Source organism: Sceloporus occidentalis, unplaced genomic scaffold (genome assembly GCF_023333645.1).
Source record: "Sceloporus occidentalis isolate IW3139 unplaced genomic scaffold, rSceOcc1.0.p SCAF_16, whole genome shotgun sequence".
Taxonomy (NCBI): Eukaryota; Metazoa; Chordata; class Lepidosauria; order Squamata; family Phrynosomatidae; genus Sceloporus; species Sceloporus occidentalis.
Window position 1 is genome coordinate 13,476,049 of NW_028316996.1, and position 23,472 is coordinate 13,499,520.

Consider the following 23,472-nt stretch of genomic DNA (forward strand, 5'->3'; position numbering starts at 1 on the left):
GAATATAGGAAGATATTAAATGTTTTGTAATTCGATTTTGGTATAATAAACTATTGATTCACTCTCGCATATCTACTTTACTGTTGAAACACTATTTGAAATCACGTTACATCCACAAAGATGATCCAGATATTCTACAATATCTGTAAAATATTATACCAACTACAAGGCAATGCTCATTGGGAGAGGAGACATGCAAGCTTGAACTGAAACGCCTCTTCGCTTGTCTGGGTTCGGATTTAAGGCTATTCCCTGTTGTATGGCCTTTAACTACCCTATTCCAGGACAGTAACGGCTGATTAAAGTGGTTTTTACAGATGCAATGATGTTATATGACACAGAATGGTTGTTTGAAGATACTCAGCAGGTTTGGGTGAATGTTGTGCTCGCTTAGTTCATATTATCGAGAAACCAAGTAACAATATACTGAGATGTTACCTGTTATAGTACCGACCTCCCATCACAAATTGATTGTTTGGCGTTGGACTGATCTTAAACCGCTGGATGTTTTCATTGGTACGAAAATAAAGCGAATAATCACCAGGAGTGTTGTCAGATGGTCTCACCAGAAAGCTGCTAATTTGTCCAACTACAAAAATATGCATTACATGAATTATATTTCAAACAATAGTATACAATATGTCAAAACACATCCAGCAGATTTAGAAATTGTAACAGGCAATTTGGAGAGAGAGAGAGAGAGAGAGAGGACATTTTTTTTCCTCTATACATTTGCCTATTTTCTTAACACAATATTACAAAATATAAATAAAAACAAGAATTTAACATATATTGCCCCCCCACACCAGCTTCTATTGAAATAGCCATGTGTTATTCCATGTTTAGCTATAGGAGGCACAATTATTTTGTGTTACATGTATGATGCAGTTTGGAGCATCAAAACACACACACACAATTGTGTCATTTTGTGACATTTGTATGATTAATGGGGAGGGACAACTGTATCGCTTAAATTGTATGCGCATGAATGAGAAAGGATTTTGAAATGATGCTGCACAAAAATAAAAATTTAGGAAGCATAGCTACTTAGCTCCTGGAAGTTTTCTTTTCCTAACTTACTTGACCACCTTTGTTTTGTGATAATATTATAACATTATATAAACATTCAGTCTTTTCTTATCCAAATAAAGATGAGTATTCAAGTACTAGATACATTCGGGGCATCCTGCAGAATTGATTAATCAACTAAACAGAAAATGTTTATTAAATGTATTATTAGACACTGCTAAACAAAATAACAGGATTTCAGACTTCATCACAGGTTTCCAGAATTCCCTTTATATAAAACATATCAATGTGTGATATACCGGCCACAAACCATGCATCAAAACTGAACACTGTACAGCCCTGCAGCATTTCAAAGCACTATATAATAACATGCACATGAACTAAACTATTGATTCTCCAGAGAATAACTTGAAGATTACTACTACTGAGCAGACGAGGATCCTAAAACACAATCAAAAGAATGCCATGGTTTTAATCTGCAACCTATTTTAATACAAGCATTTACAAGCAAGGAAATCCCATTCCCATTTAAATAACATTTAAAGTCTTCATTACGTGTATTGAGATGTCACAGAATAATGTTTAGAACTGAACAATTTCTTGCACAACACAAACTAGAAACCCAGAAAGAAGATATCACGCTTTACCCGTCATCAGAAGATTATAGGCTTCCTGCTTAGAGATCTTCCCGTGGAACCATCTAGGCACAGATACAGAAAAAAAGATTTAGAAAACCAGAAGCAGCAGAAACTTTAAGTAATGCAATGATAATAAAATAAAATCCTGACTGTTCATTAGAAATTCTTGAATGGAGATATGTGGGTTACACGCCAGGGTGAACAGGGTCTCACAGATGCCATTGTGCATTTTATCTTGAAACGGGTGTTTATTCACTGTGAGTTGTGTCAATAAGACTCACTATGCAGTATAATGAGCCAGTCCTGGGAAGATGACCCCACACAATGCATTGTTAAATACGTGAGATTGAAAACAAGACACCTCACATCAACTATGTTAAGACGTCTAAAATTAGAGCTATGCAGGGTCTCACAACTGCGCATTTTAGTCCCACAGGACTACAAATTTCTCATTTTTATTATTAATTGCTTAAGGAGCCAGGCCAGTTATTGAAAATAGGCCTGTGTATGTACAAGGAGGAAAACATTAAATACTGGAAGATTACCTAGATCCCCTTTCACCTGACCCAGACCACCACGCGCATGTGGCCAAAGCCAATTTGAATTGTTGGAGCATTCATTATCCGATTGATTACATTTATATGAGACAAACCCTGGCATGATTACGATCCTTGAAAGCACTCTTGTATGAGGACAGATACAGAGCTGTATACTAATAAAAATGCTTTCTGCACAACTCACATTTTGCCTTCATGTGGATCTTCTTCTCTACCCTATTAATACGAAAAAGAGATGTGAGATTAAAAACATTTTTACAGACTGGAAAGGATATTAAGCCTCCTTTCAAACAAATCCAAATATTTTTTAAATAAAAACCGCAGAACACATGTAATCAACAAGTAACTCAACGACATCTACAGATCTACATGTAGCTTATTCTTAATGTAGAAGACATAATTTAATCCATAGATCTTTAATGTTGATATCTGTTTAGTCAAGCCAAATATGTATCTACATTTCAAAAAAGGACAACTTTATTGTTAAGAACTCATTAACATTCACTAGACGAAGACTGGCAACTTAGAAATAAAACTGTTAAATAAGGCGTTCCTAGCCAATACTACGTATCCCTAAACAACACAGAAAAATGGCTGATACAGCCCTTAGAACATACTACAAAAAGTTTGAGGAAGCTTGCTGTTGGAAAACAAATGTGAGATGCTTCAATGCTTCGTTATGTATAAATCATCACGCTTCACCAATCACCAACATTTCAGGTAACATTTCTTGGCTATTTTTCTTCTTCTTCTTCTTCTTCTTCATCTACGGAGCAGTTTTGTTTCAGAGTGAGATGCCAAAATGTTTACTAACCACTTCCTTCACCAAGTCTTCAACTATAAGTCCCTGTTCATTGGTACGGAGATTAGTGACCCACATCCAGCCATCCTCTAACTCGTTATGGACGATAAACATGTCTCCCTTCAGGAAGCTGCAAGAAAAAAAAATTGTACATTTTATACAAAGTGCATTTTAAGAAAATATAAGGCGCCTTTTAAAGTTATACTTATTTTTTGCTTCCAGTTACGAAAACATAATAGTTTCTAGTAATAAGGAAGAGGTGGCAGGCTAGGAAGGTAATATTTAACAAATTAATCTAACGTAATTATGCGATCCTTTAGACTGTAAACTCAACATGCTCGCTGCATCACCCTCCACACTTTTTGTCACGTGATAAAACATATGAAGAATGAAGCATGTTAGAAGTAACAACATAAAATGACAACTACCTTATTTCATCTGTATCTGGCACTTTAGTATACGGAAGAATGGCCCGTACTCTTCGTCTGTCTTCCACAGGCTGAAACGTAACGGTCATGATAAATATCGGTTATATGTGCAGCTTATACAGGATGCCTGCAATTATATTGTAATCACGTAAAACAAAGTTCCCTTAATTCCTACAGTCTATTTCAAGTTCCAGACTTCATTACCAATATTACAATGTCAATAGCTGAAAACGGAACAAAAAGGGCGGCTTGGTTACCTTAGAGTTTCTGAACTAAAACAAATCCTTAATGAACAAATGCCAGGAGCCACGGCTCTTCAAATTCTATTGTTGCCACCTAACTTTGGGGGTTACCTTTTATTGATCGATATGGCTGCATCTCTTTCCTAAAACAGCCAAGATGGTTGCTATTTTTTTTTACTTCAATTTGCATTCAAGACTTGGTTAAAAAAATGTAATATAGAGGCAACTTTTGAAGCCACTGTAGCACCAGAGCTTCATTTTGTGCCAATAGGAGGGCTTTCTGTAGATGCACCTTAGGGGGTTCCATTAGTTCCCACAGGCATTTTCTTGCAGGTTAGCGCTGGAGCTGAAGGCAGGAGATACGTTTTGGCCAAATGCTGCTCTACTATGTTCAGCATACAATCAGAATGACATTTTCTCAAATCCCAAGAAATATCTGGCATAGAACTACTAGTGAGGGCCATCACAACACTCATACTGTCACTAAATAATTCAGTGGAAGTTCCAGATGACTTCCATCACTGCCTATAGTACCAGAGGGTTACCAAAATATATATCCCCATTTAAAGTAACAATCCAAACATTTACTCAATTACTTGCCACTGAAACACTCAATTTCCAAAATAATACTGGTGTGAAAATGTGTACGTTTACAATTATATACATTACAGATAAACGCACAGACATACATTCATTTAAAAACGTACCTCTGGAGGTGCAACAGGAAAAAGAAGCCTTTCCTCTTTAAGCAAACAAGACACATGACTATAGTATCCTATGAGATCTGACAGGGATGAAAACCTTCGTCCTCCGATATAGAAGTCCCCACACATTGCTATTATCCTACAAGGGAAAAAAAACGATCAGTTATTTCAGGGACAAAAGAACAATGTGATTGAAATGAGATTCTTAAAAGGAAACCATCTTGTAAAACAGGCTGAGCTTATTTAAGCCGCTCTCACTACCATCTAGCCATTTTGGCAACGATAGATTACTCGTACAGGACAGCAAAATCAGCTCCCATTTCTTGATCAGTGAAATATGCAGCAGTTCAATCCCTTGATGTCTGCATGTAGCCCAATGTAATCCACAGGAGTATATGTGTGAGATATACATGGGATATATATATATATATATATATATATATATATATATATATATATATACAAAAAAACAACAGTACATGGGAATTAAAGAAAAAAATACTCTGTATAAATAACCCAAAACAAATTTAAAACATGTAATTGTGCACTCACAAAGGAACAGGATAATATAACTTCAGTAACTGGATACCATGGCTCTTCTTTAATAAATGAAAACTTTCATGGAGATGGCAAGCAATGGCGCAATATACTGGAAATTAATACAATTCTGCACAGTGCTTAAAGGTCACTCGCAAGATATGGTGGCACATTGATAGAAAATGTGCAAACACGCCCAGTTCACGTTTCCAGGAATATGTGCATTTATTATCCGGCTCCTTTGAGTGCACAACTACACTTTATAAGTTTGCTTTGTGTTATTTACACGGCCTTTGGTTGGTCGTTTTGTTGATTGTTGAATGTATTGGTGGAATACGGAGGAGTTAAGCAGCCATATATTCGGGAAGTGTATATTTATTAATTTTTTATTCAATATAATATTTTATCACATGGGGAGACTTCACACACACACACATAAATGCAATATTTATTATTGAGAGAGTGTATGAAGGAGGACTTAGAAAGTGAGAGACTGGGACAGAACAAAGTAAAACAGAGACAAGGCCTTGGGGGGAAATACAAAGGAGGCTCAGAGGTCTAGGAGAGACAGGAGAATACAGACTGCAATAAACAGAGATCACGGTGAATCAGGAGGAAAGAGAGGAGGACTGGATGAAAAAGAACAGGTTTGATGTTTTCAAAAGAAAGGGGATAACAGAGGTAGACAGAGGAAGATAATAGTTAGATATAAGGTTCATAAATATTAGAGCGTGTTATAAGGAAGAAAAACACAGAGCGACATTTCATTTTCCCCTGATTTACTTACCTGAAATGGGTGACAACATTTGTTTTGCTAAGGAAGGAAAGAACAAATGACCCAGGTCTACGGTCGCTCTCTCTAATAAGATAGCTTCCAGTCCTGCCAGCTTGATAAAGGCGTTCTTCAGCAATATTTCTGTCCAGCTTGCCATGATACCACCTAGGAAAATAAAACAACGTGATTAAAAGATGCAGCTGAGCATCACAATGTAAAAAAAGTTATTTCTTTCTTTAAACCGGCATCCAAAAGAATTTTTAGATCTTACCCAGCTTTAAAAACTGATGCGGATAAATATTTTATATTGACGAGCTATAGCTTTACAAGATTGATTCTTAATATTAATTATGATAAATTACTTAATGGCACACAGTAACTACACCAACCTGGATTAAAAATCTTTTTTTTGAGTTTTTATTTGCATGTCATTTATTCTGTTAGAGGTCTTGTGTATCCTTGCTTATTTTTGAAAAATAAGAATTCAGAAGTGCCATCAACACCTTTTAGTTATAGCATTTAGGAATAATCATAAATAAGTGCTCAAAACGAAAAGATAAAAAATATTTGCTTGAATATAAGATGCCCCCCCCCCAAATTTGAATAGTTATGGAAAAAAAGAAAAAGCCTCAATATAAGACGACCTCCCCCCTCCCACTTATCAATGCATCCCTAGACTTGCCCCTGTGCTCCAGACTCTAGCGGGGCAGCCGGTTAACATCGGCGCAATGTGCGTAGACAACCTCCACTGCTACCCGGCACTTCGGCCAGAGCTTCTATGACGGAGCAACGGAAGGTCATGTCACGCTGGTGCTCCGTCATACTGTAGAAGCCCCGGCGGAAGTGAAGGACAGTAGCGGAGGTTGTCTACACGCATCGCTCAGACTTTCACCGGCTGCCAGAGAGGAGGATCCAGGTCTCCTGTAGTGCTGTGAGGGATCCAGACCTTAGTCTTATAGTCGGATCTATTTAAGGTCTGATTATAAAAACGACCTCGAATATAAAACGAGGGGTATTCTTCAGAGAATTTGCACTAAAAAAAAAACAAAAAACCTTGTCTTATATTCGAGCAAATACGATACTATGTTTAGTGCTGCTAGGGACCCCAAAATCCAGGATTTTTAACATTTCAATTCACCGACTGCACTATGCAATTCACTCACTATGCAGTGAGCCCTTCGGTGAAACGGACTAATTGAATAGTTTTAATTTGTTTGCAAACTCCCAATTAATGAATAAACTCTGGTGACTTCTGCTCCATTGGTGTATAGCAGGCAGGGCTAGATACACCAAGGCAAGTCTATCTATAGTAATCAATGCGAACCACATCAGAACTTTAGCAGCCATGGCTACTTGCTTCCTGTGATTTGTGTTGCCCTAATTACAAGGCTTTGAATGTAATGTGTTGTGGGTTGAGTGGAAATTCCTTCTTGTTTTTTCTGCTACTACAATATCCTGTAACACACACACACACACTAATATGTTTAACACCTCTCGCTTCTGATTTCTGTTCGGACATAAATATTGCATATTTAAAAATAATCTCGTTTTGGAAATTATTCTTTACATGCGGTTATTCAAATCTGGAAACCCTGTCTTTACTTACAACATTTCAACCTCTACGTATATCCTGTTTTTTTAGAAAATGTGTATGGTGAGGGGTTTCCTGAGGATATCGAGTTCATGCTTTTCTTTCACTTAATTGCTGAATACTGCCCGAATAAACCATTATCACTACAGTGAGTTTGGCTGAATCCCACCGTCGTCCTTTTGAGCGGATCCATTACTCACTGCCATTAGAAACGTTAGCAACGATTGTGATTAGGAAGTGCTTTGATGCATTTTTATTCTTCATCGACATGTGTTTTTACTGCAATCTGCTACAACCTTGTTTTAATCGTACTTTAAATACCGAAAAGATTTTAGGTGGTTTTTTTCTTATAAAGTCAGCAAGTAAGAATAAAATGTAGCCACTGAAATTAATGGCAGCCCTTCCGACACGTGTGTACGGGGGTCAGAGGCCTGCCCCAGCTTCCCCCAATCCGCTCATGTATTTGCAAAACACGGCTATCATACGCATTAAAGCGCAATGTCTGTAAGGTGCCATCATGCAGAGGTCTCATGCGTTTTCTTTCCTTGAGCATAACTGTGCCGTATACAGTAGATTAGTATTGGCATCAATCTTATTTTATCAAATTTGATTGCAATAAATGTCATTTATCTGCGGTCCTGGAGGCCGTTATTGTGGTCAGTCATGATATTTTGGTGTCACTTTAAAGGACACCAGCAAATGCCATGAATGGATGTCAAAAGTCTTCTTTATTTTATAGCATTTAAAGGAGGTAAGATAATTGTATGACTGGACTAGGAAAGGGATAGAGGACCTCCCGCAAAGCAAGTTAGAACATCACAATGTATTCTCTTGGTCTACATGTACTACATTCCCACGGATGTTGCATAAAATAATCATCAATATATCTAATCAATGCATCAGAGATGGTTATTTGGTGGTAATTATCAAAAGTTTAAGAAAACTTGTAATACACTATGTACATTTTAACCAATATAGGAGCATAACAGTAGTAGCATACCAGATGTTGCTATGGCGACAGGATGTCACATTTCAACTAATCACTGTTTTTATATTACCCCTTAAATATATTAACTGGGCTTGTTTCATTTGCAACCAGTTTCCAAAATAACACAATGCTATGAATCCATGCTCCAGCCCTATTTCTAACACAAAACACATGTGATACTCCATTTTTTTTTTTTTATTGGACTCCGGTACACTTCCCTGCATGCAAATTGGTATAGACATTCTCTAGTTGTGAAAGTAGACTTCTTTTCCATTTAAGAACTCCCCTGGCTGTCTCCACTCAAGCTGAGAGCATTAGTCAGCATACTTTTCAGACATGATCTTTGGTACTCCCATTGTGACTCCCCATTAAAATCAATAGGAGTAGCCGTGGCCAGCCATAAGAATATTATCTGCCATCATACATGACATAACATGCTGTAAGCTCAGCCCCCGTTGACTGGAACGGCACTGCTAATGAACATGTGCAAGCAGCATGCGATGAAGGCACTCTAATTAAAATCAAAGGGGGCACTTCATTCACATGCATTCAGGAAACTATGCTGGAACTTTAGCACAAGCCAGTGCTGGAGCTGGTGGCAGGGAGTACACACATTCATACTACTACATCGGGGCACACATCACCTGCAATGCAGAGAGTTGGGGGCAGGAAAAGAGGGGGGAATGCAAGTCTTAGTATAAGCCAGGGCTCAACAAACCCCAGGCATCCCGTATTTTGCACAGTTGCCATTATGAATCTGGCACGCTATGCTTTCCTGCGGGGTATGGTGTGGCAGGGGTCACTTAATGCACGGCACTAGCCTCACTGCGCCCCTGCAGGAAAGCATAGGGTGCTGGATTCATGACAGCAGAAGATAATGCTGGAGTCAGACTGTGTATTTGTATACTGTAGTGTGTGTTTGTATGTATGGTGCTGGAGTCTGTATGTGTAAATGTATAGTAAGTCAGTACTGTACTGTATTATAGTGCCAGATTGACTGTGTATGTGCCCATAATGTTAGAGTGCTTAATTTTATATATGTATAGTGTTAGCCAGTTAGTGTGTCTGTGTGTATGTGTATTAGTGTAGTGCTAGAATGTATGGTGTTTATGTTACAGTATGGCATTAGCATGCGTGTGTATTTCAGAGTATGTTGTTACAGTGTGTGGTGTTAGTATGCGTGTATTACTGTAAGGTGTTCGTGTTTGTGAGGATAAGATGTTAGCATATGCCTGTAACTGTATGTTAGTCTATGGCTCGGGGGGGAAAAAAACTCCGAGGTGCCAGGAAAATAAAAACATGATTGGGGGGACAAAAAATAAATAAATAAATAAACAGAGAAATCTTAAAGAAATTGCTTTTGCCATCGCTCTCTACCATCTTATTAGATTTACATCCTAGTATGTCTCATGAAAGAGGCAGGAAGGCTAAAAGGATAAAGACGGGAAAAGAGTTCGGAACCATCCCTTATATTCTTATTAAAAGAGCACAGATACATACCTAGGAACCTTAGGAAGTGAATATTTAGCTGTTCTAAGATGAGCCCATCCTGTGTTGTTGGCAGCTGAGAATATTAAAATCACTAATGAGAAATAAAACTCCAGGAGGGGGGCATAGTGGGATACCTTTCCTGACAACCCACCAGAACAAAACATGAATCTATTTTATACAACGAACATCTCGATCCATGGATATCTCCATGAACAGAGCACATCGAGAGGCTAAATCTAGCCGGCACTTAATATATTACTCTATAATAATTGTGATATTTGGCAATATATTTTAATATTGTGGATAATTTAGCAGAATACAATAATGGGGAATTCTTAGACAATCAGCTTCTCTTAACCAGTATTTCACTTTGCGATAAGCCACCATATTTATTCACAGATCACATTCCAAAAGCCATGCAGTTGAGTATATCTTATTCATGGAAGGTACTGCGGCCCATTGTGGTTGTGGCTAGTAACTAAAGAGGTTTACACACAAAAACACTTCTATTGGCTTGTGGTGGAAGCCACATCCCGTCAACATTAATTTTAAAAGCCTCAATTCCGGCAAAAGCATTCAAACATCTGTAAAACATATATAAAAGCCCTTGCTGCTCAGGGTAAAGTGACAGTCCAGCAAATAATTATTCATATAGCACATGGAAACTGTACACAAAACTGTATTTTATTGTATTAAAACACTTTACCAACAGTAACTTCCAAAAATGGAATGTAAAACGCATAAGAGATGTGATGTGGTAAATCTGAAAAATTCAGAAATATAAACGCCCAAAAAATTATACAAAGGCACTTTTACCCCAGGAAGTCGGCTTCAATTCGTATTTGTACGCATTGCAAAATTCAGTGAGTTGTATGAAGCCATGAAAATCAGGACAGACCCCACCACACACACACACACAAACTGGTGGAAAACTAAGCAAAAAGCTCTGAACAATCGGGGAAAGGACATCACTGTAAGCACCAACATATTTCCCTGAATTCAACTTATGGCAAAATCGTGGCGCTTTCTGTGACGTCCTCTCTGATTATTTTGGATAGATGTAGATACATATATATTCATATACACACACATGCTATACAAACAAGATCTAACAAGACTGAAAACAGGCTGTCGTACGGGTGGAACTGGCTTCTAGTACTCCACCCTCTGTAATGCTAGAAGTTTAGGCATCAAGTAACACGCATGAGCAAACTGAGCACCCATGTAACAAAGTGTTAGAAACTCAAACTCCAGTGTCCCAAACAATCCCACCAAAGAAGAATCTACATTAAGCTCTTCATGACCAGGGGTTTTACTCCACTAAGTGACCAGAGGTTATTTGCCATTTTTAGAATATCTTTGCTGAACCATAGTTAACGTAATGACACAAATTACAGGACAAATAGGGCTCGCTCTTTTTTGTATAGTCTGTCGTTTATTATGAATATGTCATACAAAGTATAGCGTTGTACTGTATTCGCCATAGAAAAGGAAAGCAATTTTGGAAGAGATTATACCTTTTATTGGCTGATGTTTAATGGATTGCAAGCTTTCCCTGATAACATTTCAATATTAAAGTAAATACTAGAAGTGACATGGCCTTCCAAATGTGCTATGTATTAGACTTGTGCATTCGTCCTCGGGCGAACATGAAAACGAACACGAAGAGTGCGTTTTCGTGTTCGTTCCGAAGACACGCCGAAGAGAAGACAGCGGCGGTAAAACATAGGCGAAGACGAAGACACACACGACGAAGATCTTCGTGATCGTCTTCCACTCTCCCCGGTCCCTTCCCCTTCTAACTTACCTTATTTTCGCGGCAGTTCACGGAAGCAGAAATCCATAGGTTCGTTGTCAGGGGTTACAAAGGCCCTGCGAGTGAGCCTATTGGTCACCTGCAGGGTCTTCCTCCAGAGGAGGTCCCTGTAGGTGATCAATAGGCTCATTCGCACTGCCCTGTAACCCGTGACGGGGAACCTGCGGATTTCCAATTCCGTGAACTGCCGCGAAAATAAGGTAAGTTAGAAGGGGAAGGGACCGGGGAGAGTGGTAGACTCTGTTGGTCAGACTTTTAGGCTCCTGGTGCTGTAACTTGTCCGGCAGAAGATTATCAATTATCGATTTTTATCAATTATAAAATGAGCAAATGCTCTGAAAAATACCCCTTGTTTTATAATCCGTTTCATTCAGTGAGACTGTGAGTTATGGCTAATGGGGTCTTTAGGGTTAATTTAATGCTGAGGACTGAGGGTTAATTTAATTTAATAGGGTTAACTTAAGGTGCAGTTAGAGGTAAAGGGGGGCAAACTCAGGGGAAATCTAAATCCTGGGGGCAGTGAAGATTAATCCTGTGTGCTGCGAACGAGTCTATGAGGACACTATGGCATATGTGGGGAGGGCAGAGTGGCATATGTGGGGAGGGCAGAGTGGCATATGTGGGGGTATGTGGCATATGTGGGGGTATGTGGCATATCTGCGAGGCAGTGTGGCAAGCCTGGGCTCAAATGTGCATAACTGGAAATAAAAACAAGAAATGCATTGTTATCAAAGTTTTATTATTCTGCCATTTTTTTTTAACCCCTTAAGGACAATAGGGGTTATTACTCAGTATATTGTGGGACAATGGCTATTTTAAAATTTTTCGGTATTGCTGTTTAGCTTTTATGATTTTATCATATCATCTAATTTACTATAAAAAAAAAAAAAAAAAAAAAAAAAAAGGATAAAATACGGGTTTTTTTGTTAAAAAAATTACTTTTTCTCACTTTTTAAACAAAAAAAACCTGCTAAATAGATTCTAGTATTTGTCCTGAGTTTAGAAATACCCAATGTTTTTATGTTTTTTTTCTTTTTTCTACACATTATGGGGCAAAAAGTACAGGTAGCGTTTTGCTATTTCAAAGCCATTTTTTCCAAATCTGGTAATTCTTCCCCCCATGTGCCATTTCGGGTATCTTTGAAGCCGGCCAATGCAATTTACCCCATCAAGTCATATATTTTTGAAAACTAGACACCCCAGGGTATTCCAAATGCTAGAATTTTAACCCTTTTCAAGCACTAATTCTACCATCAGCCTTTGTCAAACTTTATGGTAGTAATTTTTTTTGCATTTGTTTTTTCACACACATTTTACTTTAGGTATGAATAAACAGCTTCTGGTATATATCACTGTCATAAAACACCCCAATATGTGTTCAGCAACATCTCCTGAGTACAGCGATACCTCACATGAATGATTTTGCCTGGCTGTTTGGGGGCAAAAGGGGCCACATTTGGGGCATGCGCATTTTTCAATGTTGAACTTTGGCATTTGGGGATCCACTGCCCATGCCCTATTTGGTACATCTTTGAGCCGGGCCATTTCAGTGTGCCCAATAAAGCCATATATTTTTGAAAACTAGACACCCCAGGGTATTTCAAATGCTAGTATTTTAACTCTTTCCATGCACCATATCTACCACCAGCCTTTGTCAAACTTTGTGGTAGTCATTTTTTTGCATTTGTTTTTCCACACACATTTTACTTCAGGTATGAATTAAAAGGTTCTGGTATTTGTCACTATCACAAAACACCCCAATATGTGTTCAGCAACATCTCCTGAGTACAGCGATACCTCTCATGAATGATTTTGCCTGGCTGTTTGGGGGCAAACAGGCCACATTTAGGACATGCGCATTTTTCAATGTTGAACTTTGGCATTTGGGGATCCACTGCCCATGCCCTATTTGGTACATCTTTGAGCCGGGCCATTTCAGTGTGGCCAATAAAGCCATATATTTTTGAAAACTAGACACCCCAGGGTATTTTAAATGCTGGTATTTTAACTCTTTGCATGCACACATTTTACCACCAGAATTTTTTCAAAGTTTGCAGTAGTATTTTTTTGTGTGTATTTTTCCCCCACACACCTACTTTATGTATGAATTTACAGCTCCTGGTTTATGCCGCTGTCACACGACACCCCAATATGTGTTCAGCAACATCTCCTGAGTGCAGTGATACCCCACATGCATGGGTTTGTCATTTTTTGGGGGAACTAAAAGGCCACATTTGGTACGTGTGCATTTTTCTAATTGGAAATTAGATGTGTGGCCATCCTTCCCCCCGTGTTATTTGGGACATTGTTGAACCCGGCCAATTCAATTTACCCCATCAAATCATACATTTTTTTTTAAAAGTAGACACCCCATGGGCATTTAATATGCCAGTATTTTAACTCTTTCCATGCGAGAATTGTTTTAAGCTAATGTGCTAATTTTAGGACTTGCTCACAAAAATATATTTTTTATATATTTTATTTTTTTTGCCTTTTTTTAAAAAAAAGATGTAACATTTTTTTTCAACTTGAAGGTTCCCCTGATAGTGACAGTGGGAAATTATTTTTACATTTTACTGTTTTTTTTACTATTTTTTTCTAATTATTATTAATTTTATTTTTTAATGTATTTTTACTAATCACACTGTGATTAGAAAGCTGGGCTCCATTGACTTGCATGGTTGAATGTAGTACCTGTATTCAACCTGCAAGTGGAGCCAGAGTTCTCTAGAGGGTCTGGAGACCGTCTAGCGAACTTTTTCATCTTTATTGGTTTTTTTCCCGGGCCGCCGCCATCTTGCGGATGGCGAAGATCACCGGCAGCTGCGGCTGTGACCGCTCTCCGAAGCGGTCACAGTCCATCCAAAGGTAAGTGTTTGGTGTCGCTGGATGCCTCCTGATCGAGGCATTCCAGCGACACCATTTAAGTTTAGGAGGTGATCGTTGATCGCCTCCTAAACGTTTTTAAAACGGGCGTCCATACATTGTATGGCGGTTGTTGACGCCCCGGGGAGGGGCCAGACATGGCCCCTGGTGCCGATCGTGGCGTTGCTGAATGCCTCGAGGTCGAGGCATTACAGCAACGCCGTTTGGGTGCAGAAAGCGAACGTAGATCGATTTCTGCACCCGTTTAAAGGCGTGCCGGTTCTGTTTTTCAGTGCCGTGCCAGAACCGGCAATTGTCATTAAGGGGTTAAACAAGTTTTAATCTTTCAACGTATGACAAGATGAGATTATATATATATATATATATATATATATATATATATATATATATATATATATATTTATATTTATTTCCCTCCCAAAGCACTGCGAAACTTATTTCGCGGATTTGTGGAAAAAGAGAAGCACCACTCTTTTTCTGCAAAGCTGCCTGCAATATTCTGGCCTCTTGGAGCACTTCCGTAAAAGAGCAGACCCACGGCACGGACTGCTTCTCCATTCCGTTCCTCTAATCTGGAGACAGGGTGTGCCTGGAGGATCTGTCCTTTTGCGGAATAAACCTGGATAACAAGAGTTTAAACTCGATAGACGCAAATTAAGAAAGAAAGAACAAGAAGACAGGGGCAGTCAAAGTAGGGAGAAATTGAGAGCTTGAAACATTAAGTTCTACTTACCGAGAGCTTCTTTTCCCTGCCAATCCCTGGTGACACTGATGAGAGACTCCTCCTCCGTACCTGAGATAGGGCAGGACTCAAAAGGTTAAAAGGCCCCTCCCCTCCTAGCACCCTCAGTGAATACCAAAGACCACACAGGAACACAGAACTGCTGCAAAAAACATTTATTGAAAGGAAGGGAGGGAACCAAACGTGTCACCAGGGATTGGCAGGGAAAAGAAGCTCTCGGTAAGTAGAACTTAATGTTTCCCTGCCATCCCAGGTGACACTGATGAGAGATATACCAAAGAAGAAGGGTGGGAAACAAAGAACCTCAGGGGGAAAGAACAGCCCCAAGAACCGTACGACCGAACAGCGCATCCTCCTGCGCCATCTGATCGAGTCTATAATGTCGTATAAAAGTACTTAGAGTTCCCCACGTAGCTGTCTTGCAGATGTGTTCAGGCGAGACGAGACATCGTTCAGCCCATGAAGTGGAAACTGCGCGGGTAGAGTGGGCACGAATCCCGGGAGGGGGAACCCTGCCAGCTGCGGTATAAGCCAAGCTGATAGTTGACACAATCCATTTTGCCATTGTACGCTTAGAAATGCTAAGACCTCTACTGGGACCAGAAGAGGCTATAAACAAACTAGAAGATTTGCGCAGAGGCTGCGTACGTTCCAGATAAATTGAAAGACATCTTTTTAAGTCCAAAGTATGCAGCGCTTCTTCCTCCGCCGATTGAGGGGACGAGAAGAACGTAGGCAACACAATTTCTTGGTCCCTGTGAAAAGCCGTCTGAACTTTGGGTGAGAATTCTGGGGGCAAAGCGAGGATGACCTTATCCGGAAAAACCCGCAGGAACGGTTCCTTTATCGAAAGGGCCTGGAGTTCACTAATACGCCTCGCAGAGGTAATGGCCACCAGGAAGGCCGTCTTCAGAGACAACAGGTGTAGGGAAACTGATTGAAGAGGCTCAAAAGGTGGTAACATGAGCCTGCGAAGGACCAGGTTCAGGTCCCAGGGCACCATCTTAGAGACAGGGCGAGGACGAATACGCACCATAGCCTTGGAAAAACGCCTGATGACTGGAACAGAAATCAAGTTGAAGCCAAGTAAAGCACTGATGGCAGCAATCTGGACCTTGATGGTAGAAGGCTGAAGTCCATGGTCAAACCCCATTTGTAAAAATTCCAGAATGGCAGCCGGAGAACTGTCTGAAGGATGAATTTTCCTGGATCCACACCAGCTACAAAACTTCTTCCACACTTTAATGTATCTGAGGGATGTGACCTTCTTACGACTGCGAAGAAGAGTTTCCGTAACTGACTCAGAGAAGCCTCGAGACCTCAGAATTCTCCGTTCAACCTCCAAGCCGTCAGCTGAAAAACCGCAGGATTTGGATGAAGGAACTGACCCTGGTGAAGCAGGTCTTTCCAAGCCGGGAGCCGTAGGGGCGGTGCGTGGCTGAGTGCGACTAAGCCCGCGTACCAGACACGTTTGGGCCAGTCTGGGGCTACTAGTATAACAGACGCCCGGTCGGCCTTGATCTTCTGCAGAACCTTGGATATTAGAGGAAATGGAGGGAAAACATAGGCGAGGCTGAAACTCCAAGTTTGGGCGAAGGCATCCACCGCCAGTGGCTGGTCCTGAGGATTGAGAGAAAAGAATGCTGGAACTTGAGCATTGTCCCTGGAGGCCATAAGATCTATTTCGGGCATTCCCCACCGTTGGACAATCATGTGGAAGGCTGCAGGATGCAAAGCCCATTCGTTGTTTTGAACGGAAGTCCTGCTCAGAAAGTCGGCTTTGGGAATTCAAAGACCCCTGTAGGTGAACCGCGGAAAGAGTCATTCAACGTGATTCTGCCCAAAAGGAAATCCTGAGAGCTAGGCGCAGCAGGCGAGGACTTCTCGTACCACCCTGCTTGTTGATGTAGGCGACCACCGCCCGATTGTCGGAACGAAGCAGCATGTTCTTGCCGAAGAGCCGCTTTTCCCAGTGACGTAGGGCATTCTCCACCGCCAGCAGCTCCAGGCAGTTTGAGGGAAGGAGCTGAGTGGCAGGCGACCAGAGACCTTGAACAAAGCTGTCCCGATAAGTGGCTCCCCAGCCTGTTCTGCTCGCGTCTGTGGTAAGGAGCTCCTTGGATGACCAGGCCCATCGTCTTCCCGAGGCCAGAGTGTCTCGCAGGAGCCACCAGGAGAGGGATGCCTTGACATGCGGAGGAAGACAAACCAGTCTGTCCAGGGCGAATGGGTTCTCCTCCAGCAGATGAAGAATATGGTTCTGAAGGACCCTCATGTGAGCCAGGGCCCAGGGAACTGCATACCTTGCTGAAGTCATCTTGCCGAGAAGAGACATACATAGCCTTAGTGGACTCTTGCGCGCAGAAAGTACCTTGCAGGTTAGGGAATAAATACCGCTGGTCTTGCTTGAAGGAAGAAAAGCCTTTCCCTCGCAGGAATCCAGGCGAAGGCCGAGGAACACCAATTGTTGAGCAGGAACTAAGTTGGACTTTTCCCAATTTAGAATCCAGCCGAGATCCTGAAGCGTATGGACCACCCGGGAAAGGTGAGACTGAAGGAGAGCTGCTGAATGAGTGTGAATCAGCCAATCGTCCAGGTAAGGGATGACCGAAATGCCCTGGCGTCTGAAATGGGCCACCACCACTGCAAGTTTTGTAAATACTCTGGGGGCTGGAGACAGTCCAAATGGAAGGGCCTGAAATTGAAAATGTCTGATTCTTGAACCCCAAAGAATAGCTATCCGCAGAAACCGTTGATGGGAGGGGTGCATAGGGACATGAAGATACGCATCCTTTAGGTCTATGGAGACCATGAAGTCTTGAAGGTTTAGAGAGTCCAGGGCCGATCGTACGGTCTCCATCTTGAACCTTATGAAACGGAGGTGACGGTTCAGGAAACGCAGGTCTATAATGAGACGAAACCCCTTTGGTGTTTTTGGAACCAAAAAGACACGAGAATAAATCCCTTGACCCTGTTCCTGCAGGGGCACGGGAATAAGGACTTCTGTATCTACAAACCGTTGGACGGCAGACAACAGGAATCCCCGCTGTTCCAGGTTCTGAGGAAGGTGGGAAATCAAAAACTGGTCTGCAGGCTTGCTCTCGAACTGTAGTCGATAACCCTGGCATATGATGGATCTCACCCAGGAATCTTGGGTGATGAAGAACCAATAGTCTATGAAATGCCGAAGTCTTCCTCCCACCGGGATGCCTGCCGAGTCATGCAAAACCTTTGGGGTCCTGGGCCGCTTTGGGGAAGGCGAACCTGTCATGTCTACCCCTTTCACGATGAAATCTGCCCCGGAAGGCATGTTCCCTTGCAGGACGAGAGAAACCGGAACCATAGCCCCTGGACTGGCCTAGAAAGTATGGACGAAAGGACTGCCGCCTCCTGGCAGCAGTCCTGCGTTGTGGCATCCAATGTTTATCACCAGTCGTCTTCTCAAGCAGGGACTCCAGCTCCTCGCCAAACAGAGACCCTCCTTTAAAAGGGATATTAAGCAGTCTGTTCTTTGAGGCATTGTCAGCCCCCCAGGCTTTAAGCCATAAGGCCCGTCTGGCCGCCACCGAAAGTGCAGAGGCCCTGGCTGACATCCTGACATTTTCAATTGAGGCATCGCAGAGAAAATCCACAGCCAACTTGATAGCAGCAATGTTCTTGAGGATAGTCTCTCTAGGCGTCTTTGCTGCAACGTCTTCCTCGATCTGTGACAGCCAGATTTTTACAGCTCGAGACACTGAGGCAGATGCTATGCCAGGTTTAAAAGCAGCAGTGGAAGCTTCAAAAGATTTCTTAACGGCCGCTTCAGCCTTCTTTTCCATTAGATCCGAGAAATGAGAGCCATCCTCCAGCGGCAAGGCAGTCTTTCTGGAAACTTTCATCACCGCGGTGTCAACCAGCGGGGTTGCACAAAATTTGGCAAAGTCCTCCTCAAACGGAAAAAGGCGTTTCACCCGCCTGGACAGGTTAACTCTCCTCTCTGGATGGTTCCATTCCTGCTTAATGATGTCGGATAAGGCAGGGTGCACAGGAAAAGCAGGTGACTGCTTGGAGAAGCCGGAAAAGAAGTGATCCCTCTTAGGTGTCGCTGTATCCTCCAAGTTCATGGCAGACTTAACAGCAGAAACGAGAGTATCGATTTCTTCCACCGGGAACAAAAAGGAGCTTTCCTCCCGGATTTCACCTTCCTCTGAAGAATACTCCTCCAGCTCCGAGTCAGAGAACTGTTGGTAACCCAGGAGAGATGGTTCCCGTACTGCCGGAAGATGGGAAGGAGCAGGAACTGACTGACGAAAGGCAGAAAAGGTGGACTGCATCTCTTCCTTAAGCCAGGCTAAAAACTCTCTCCCACCAGAGGCTTCAGAATCCGCCACGGACTTTAAACAGGCAGAACAGAGCTTTTTCTTAGCATCCTGAAGAGGCCTGTGACAACCAGAACACTGCGCATGCTTAGTTTTAGCTAAAGCCTTTTTAGGCCGCTCCTCAACAGAGGGAGGCTCAGAATTATCTGGAGCAGACATAATCAGACAGAATGCAACAGCACTGTTAGAAAAATATATAACAATCCATTCTCAACTCACCATACCGCTTAAATAGCTCCAAACCAGGCTGCAAGCTGCAACAGCAGCAAATTTGGCGCCAAAATTTTGAATCTGAATGAAAACGAGGCTAGGAACGCCTACCGGACATGCCTAGCAATCCTAGCCGGAAGAAGCAGAGACGCCATCTTGAAAAACGCCGAGACGCCGGACCGCGGCGTCTAGGAATGCAGAAGGCACCGGCAGAAGAGAAAACAGCGGGAGCTGAGGGAAGGAAGCCGGACGGACCACCACACAGCCGAGGTGAGTATGCGCCGGGCAGCGCGGCACCAGCCATCCGGCTACGGTGCAGAAAATACCCCCACCCGAGGGGGCTTAGCCCTAGGGAGAACCGGCTCAACCTAGAGCCGAATAAAAACAACAAACGGGAGACGAGTCCTCCCTACCTGATGTAGGGCAGGAAAAAACACTGAGGGTGCTAGGAGGGGAGGGGCCTTTTAACCTTTTGAGTCCTGCCCTATCTCAGGTACGGAGGAGGAGTCTCTCATCAGTGTCACCTGGGATGGCAGGGAAAGAGTGAATGAGAGTGAGAATGAATGAGTATGAGAATGTGAGAGAGCAGGAGTGAATGGCAAGGCTCTAAGCTTAATCAGCTGTGCGGCAGATCCGAGGTCTGAATTCAAAAAAATAATTTTTATGGGGGGGGGGGGGAATCCATGTTATAAATCGAGCCAATCACTGCATGGGCAAAGTGACCTGAAGAAGTTGAGTGGAGATGCCAGCAAAACGCGTTGTCTGAAGATGATCCACTGGGATACCACAAAGGCACCCAATTTTATTCTATTTGTGAGAAGCATGTCCTGAATTAATTCTACACCCATTTCCGCACCTTAGGAGATCATACTGCTGTAGCCGAGCGGTCCGATTTATATACAGATAAGCCTTTTTATTTTATCTCGTGAGTGCCTGTCACTTTTCTACATACTTCACTACTGCTGTGCCTGCGTATGTTTCTCTACTAAGAACACCCATACACTTCATATTCAAGGCTCGATTAATTACAGACAAGTTGTGAATGTATATCTTACTATTATGTGTCCTAAACACTATAATTTAATTTTTTTTTTACTTCCATGTTGTATTTGTAAGTTTCTTGCACCCTTGGGTTGAATATCTACATGCCTTGAAGGCGGGTGAATGAGGAACAGGGAGTATATCACTTGTGGTTTTTCACTTATTGGTTGTACATCTCCGTGTGCATATTTTTTCCACTGGCCACATTTACTCCTTTTGTATTGTGTCGTGTTTTTTGCTCTTATATAATTATTGGCCTGGGAAGTACTTAAAACCGTGGTGTACATGGCTAATACATCAAATACGGATTAAACCGAAGAAAAAAGCATGTCAGAAATCACTGCTGGGGCTTTAAACTTTCATTGTTTAAACTTTAAAAGCCATGGGTTGGGAGAGATTTCCCCTGTGAGAGGTCTGGCCAATTTTCAGAGATTTCGTGACGCCCGGACACACTGCTCACGCTTTAACAAGGGGATCTACAAATGTTTTTCAAGACAGTCAAGCAATTGATGAATGCCTAGTTTAAGGCAATTCACGCAGTGCATGACATATTACTACAATAAAATATGGTACTTGTGTTTTGTCCAGGCACCACCTATACTTATATATAGGTGGTACCCGGATAATACACAAGTACCGTAGTAATAATACACTAGGTGGCGCCCGGATAATACACCAGTACCAGAGATAGATGTATACATGTTGCTAGCAGGCACAAAAAGTGAGGGTTACATGGTATAATGCTACCATTGCGAAAGGTATTATGAAGACTACAAAGGCACATGGGTGAATTGGTTATTTTCTGTCACCTTTATCTACGTGAGGCACGCGATGTCCCTTCATCATACGAAGGTGACTGGAGAAACGTCTGGTTTAACTCGGAACTGTACAGAATCTGCTGGCGATATATAAATAAATGGAGTATAATGTAATAGTTGGCCAAATGGAGACCCAAGGCATTCTACGCGAAGTGATTCTGTGCGCTCTTATCTGTACTCCTCTTTAGCTTACTCATCATTTATCAATAAAACCGACAAAAATAATAAATAAAAAAAAGATAAAAAAAAATTTTCAAACAAAATTTCTTGTGCAGTGCTTCACAAGTTATAAAACGCTTTCTCCGATGTGAAACGCGAGGATAGACAATAACCTCAACACAGTGTTTCCTTGTCTGTCATGTTGGGCGACACAATGAGCTGCAGCTGGGAAAAAGATCTGATCATGCACATTGTATTTCCAAGAAACGAGGCAAAAGCTTAAAACGTCTGCATTAAGGCTTGGAATCAGTGCCACAAATCACAATGAAAGGAGTAGGGCACAAATACAAAGCAAGTGGGGAGCAAAAAGGGTTGATTGACGAACGGTAAGACGAGCGCGACAGGGGGGGTTGGATACTTGGCCGGAGGAAGGATTATAACACCTACCAGATACCTGTGTGACTGAAGATGGATATCATGCAAACAGCGAAGCCAAGGTGGCAGGCATGGGCGGCAGCCATGGCAAAGCCCAAGTGGGGGATTGTGGAGGCGCTCAGCAGGGGCAGGGATTAAGGCGGAGAAAAGGCAAAGGCGGCAACTAAGGCGGGGCACCCAACAGGTGCCATGCTGGACTGAAATAATACAAATAGGCAACATCACCAATAATACAGCCTACTGTATAGCCCACAGCATAGTTTACCTACTACCTCCTTCACCCAAACTATAGCAAATCCCACACTGCTAAAACACGAAGTAGTCAGGCTGGGGTATCAGAGCAACCAAGAGGGGCACTTACTGGTTGGTAGGGGGCGCACTGAGAGGAATTTCCACCTCCTCCTCTTCATACTCCGGTCCGTCCAGTGAATCAACCTCATCTACTGGGCCCAGCACCCCAGCCACGAGGGAAAGGGGCGGCGGCGGAGGGAGAGGCAGGGCAGGAAAGGCCTCAGGAGCCCTGGACAGCACCGCCTCCCCGGCCGCTGTCACCGGCCCAAAAGAACTGGAAGCCGTAGACATCCCGCCACACACAAACACTCCACCGGTAGCGGAAGGAGAAGGTGCGTGTCACCGTCAGCTTATATCAGGACACAAACAACACAGCAGGGGGCACCTCAGCCGGTCCGCTCACACACCCCTGCCCTGTCACCGGTAGTCCGGCCGCCTCCCCACGGCTCTCTGACTGAAGGCAGCTGGAGACACCAAGCTGGGTATGGAGAGGGTGAGGAGGCGGGGAGCGCACGCGCCTGGCTCCAGCCCCTCACGCGACGTATCCGAGAAAATCTTCCGAGTCAGCTGGTTGGCTGTACGTGAACGAGCGCGCGCGTCCCCGAACTTTGCGTGGGTGAATCTGTGTACATAGAACACACTGTACTTTTTAAAAGTACTTTATTTAAACACGAGATTACGAACAAGGGCTACATTCTTTGCTGTGACATTACGTAGTGCTAGTCGGCTAGTCTGTCAGCCCACTAATGTGGGTGCAGAGGACTCCCGTGTCAGGCTCTGCCCGCCGATTAAAAACGGCTGGTACCAGCTTTCCAAATTCCATGTTACTTATCCTTTAAATATGAGACACAATGAAGAAGTTGGTTGATGGGCATTTTCAATAATGACATTCAGTGGGGTGGACACGTTAACGGAGGGGGGGGCGTAGTCA

General features: G+C 42.4%; 1 protein-coding gene across 1 annotated transcript in view; it reads right to left on the reverse strand.

Annotated features, from left to right (window-relative positions):
• The window catches only part of LOC149303049 (ras GTPase-activating protein 1-like), a 38,013-nt gene extending 15,181 nt beyond the window's left edge, over positions 1-22,832 (reverse strand). Inside the window, exons 1-8 of the mRNA XM_089481811.1 lie at positions 22,612-22,832; positions 5,725-5,877; positions 4,404-4,539; positions 3,455-3,525; positions 3,039-3,156; positions 2,409-2,440; positions 1,677-1,729; positions 439-589 (exon numbers count right to left, since the gene is read on the reverse strand). Of these exons, the coding sequence (XP_089337937.1) occupies positions 439-589; positions 1,677-1,729; positions 2,409-2,440; positions 3,039-3,156; positions 3,455-3,525; positions 4,404-4,539; positions 5,725-5,877; positions 22,612-22,832 (935 nt within the window). The remainder of the gene's footprint in view (positions 1-438; positions 590-1,676; positions 1,730-2,408; positions 2,441-3,038; positions 3,157-3,454; positions 3,526-4,403; positions 4,540-5,724; positions 5,878-22,611) is intronic.
• Between the last annotated feature and the right edge of the window lie 640 nt (positions 22,833-23,472).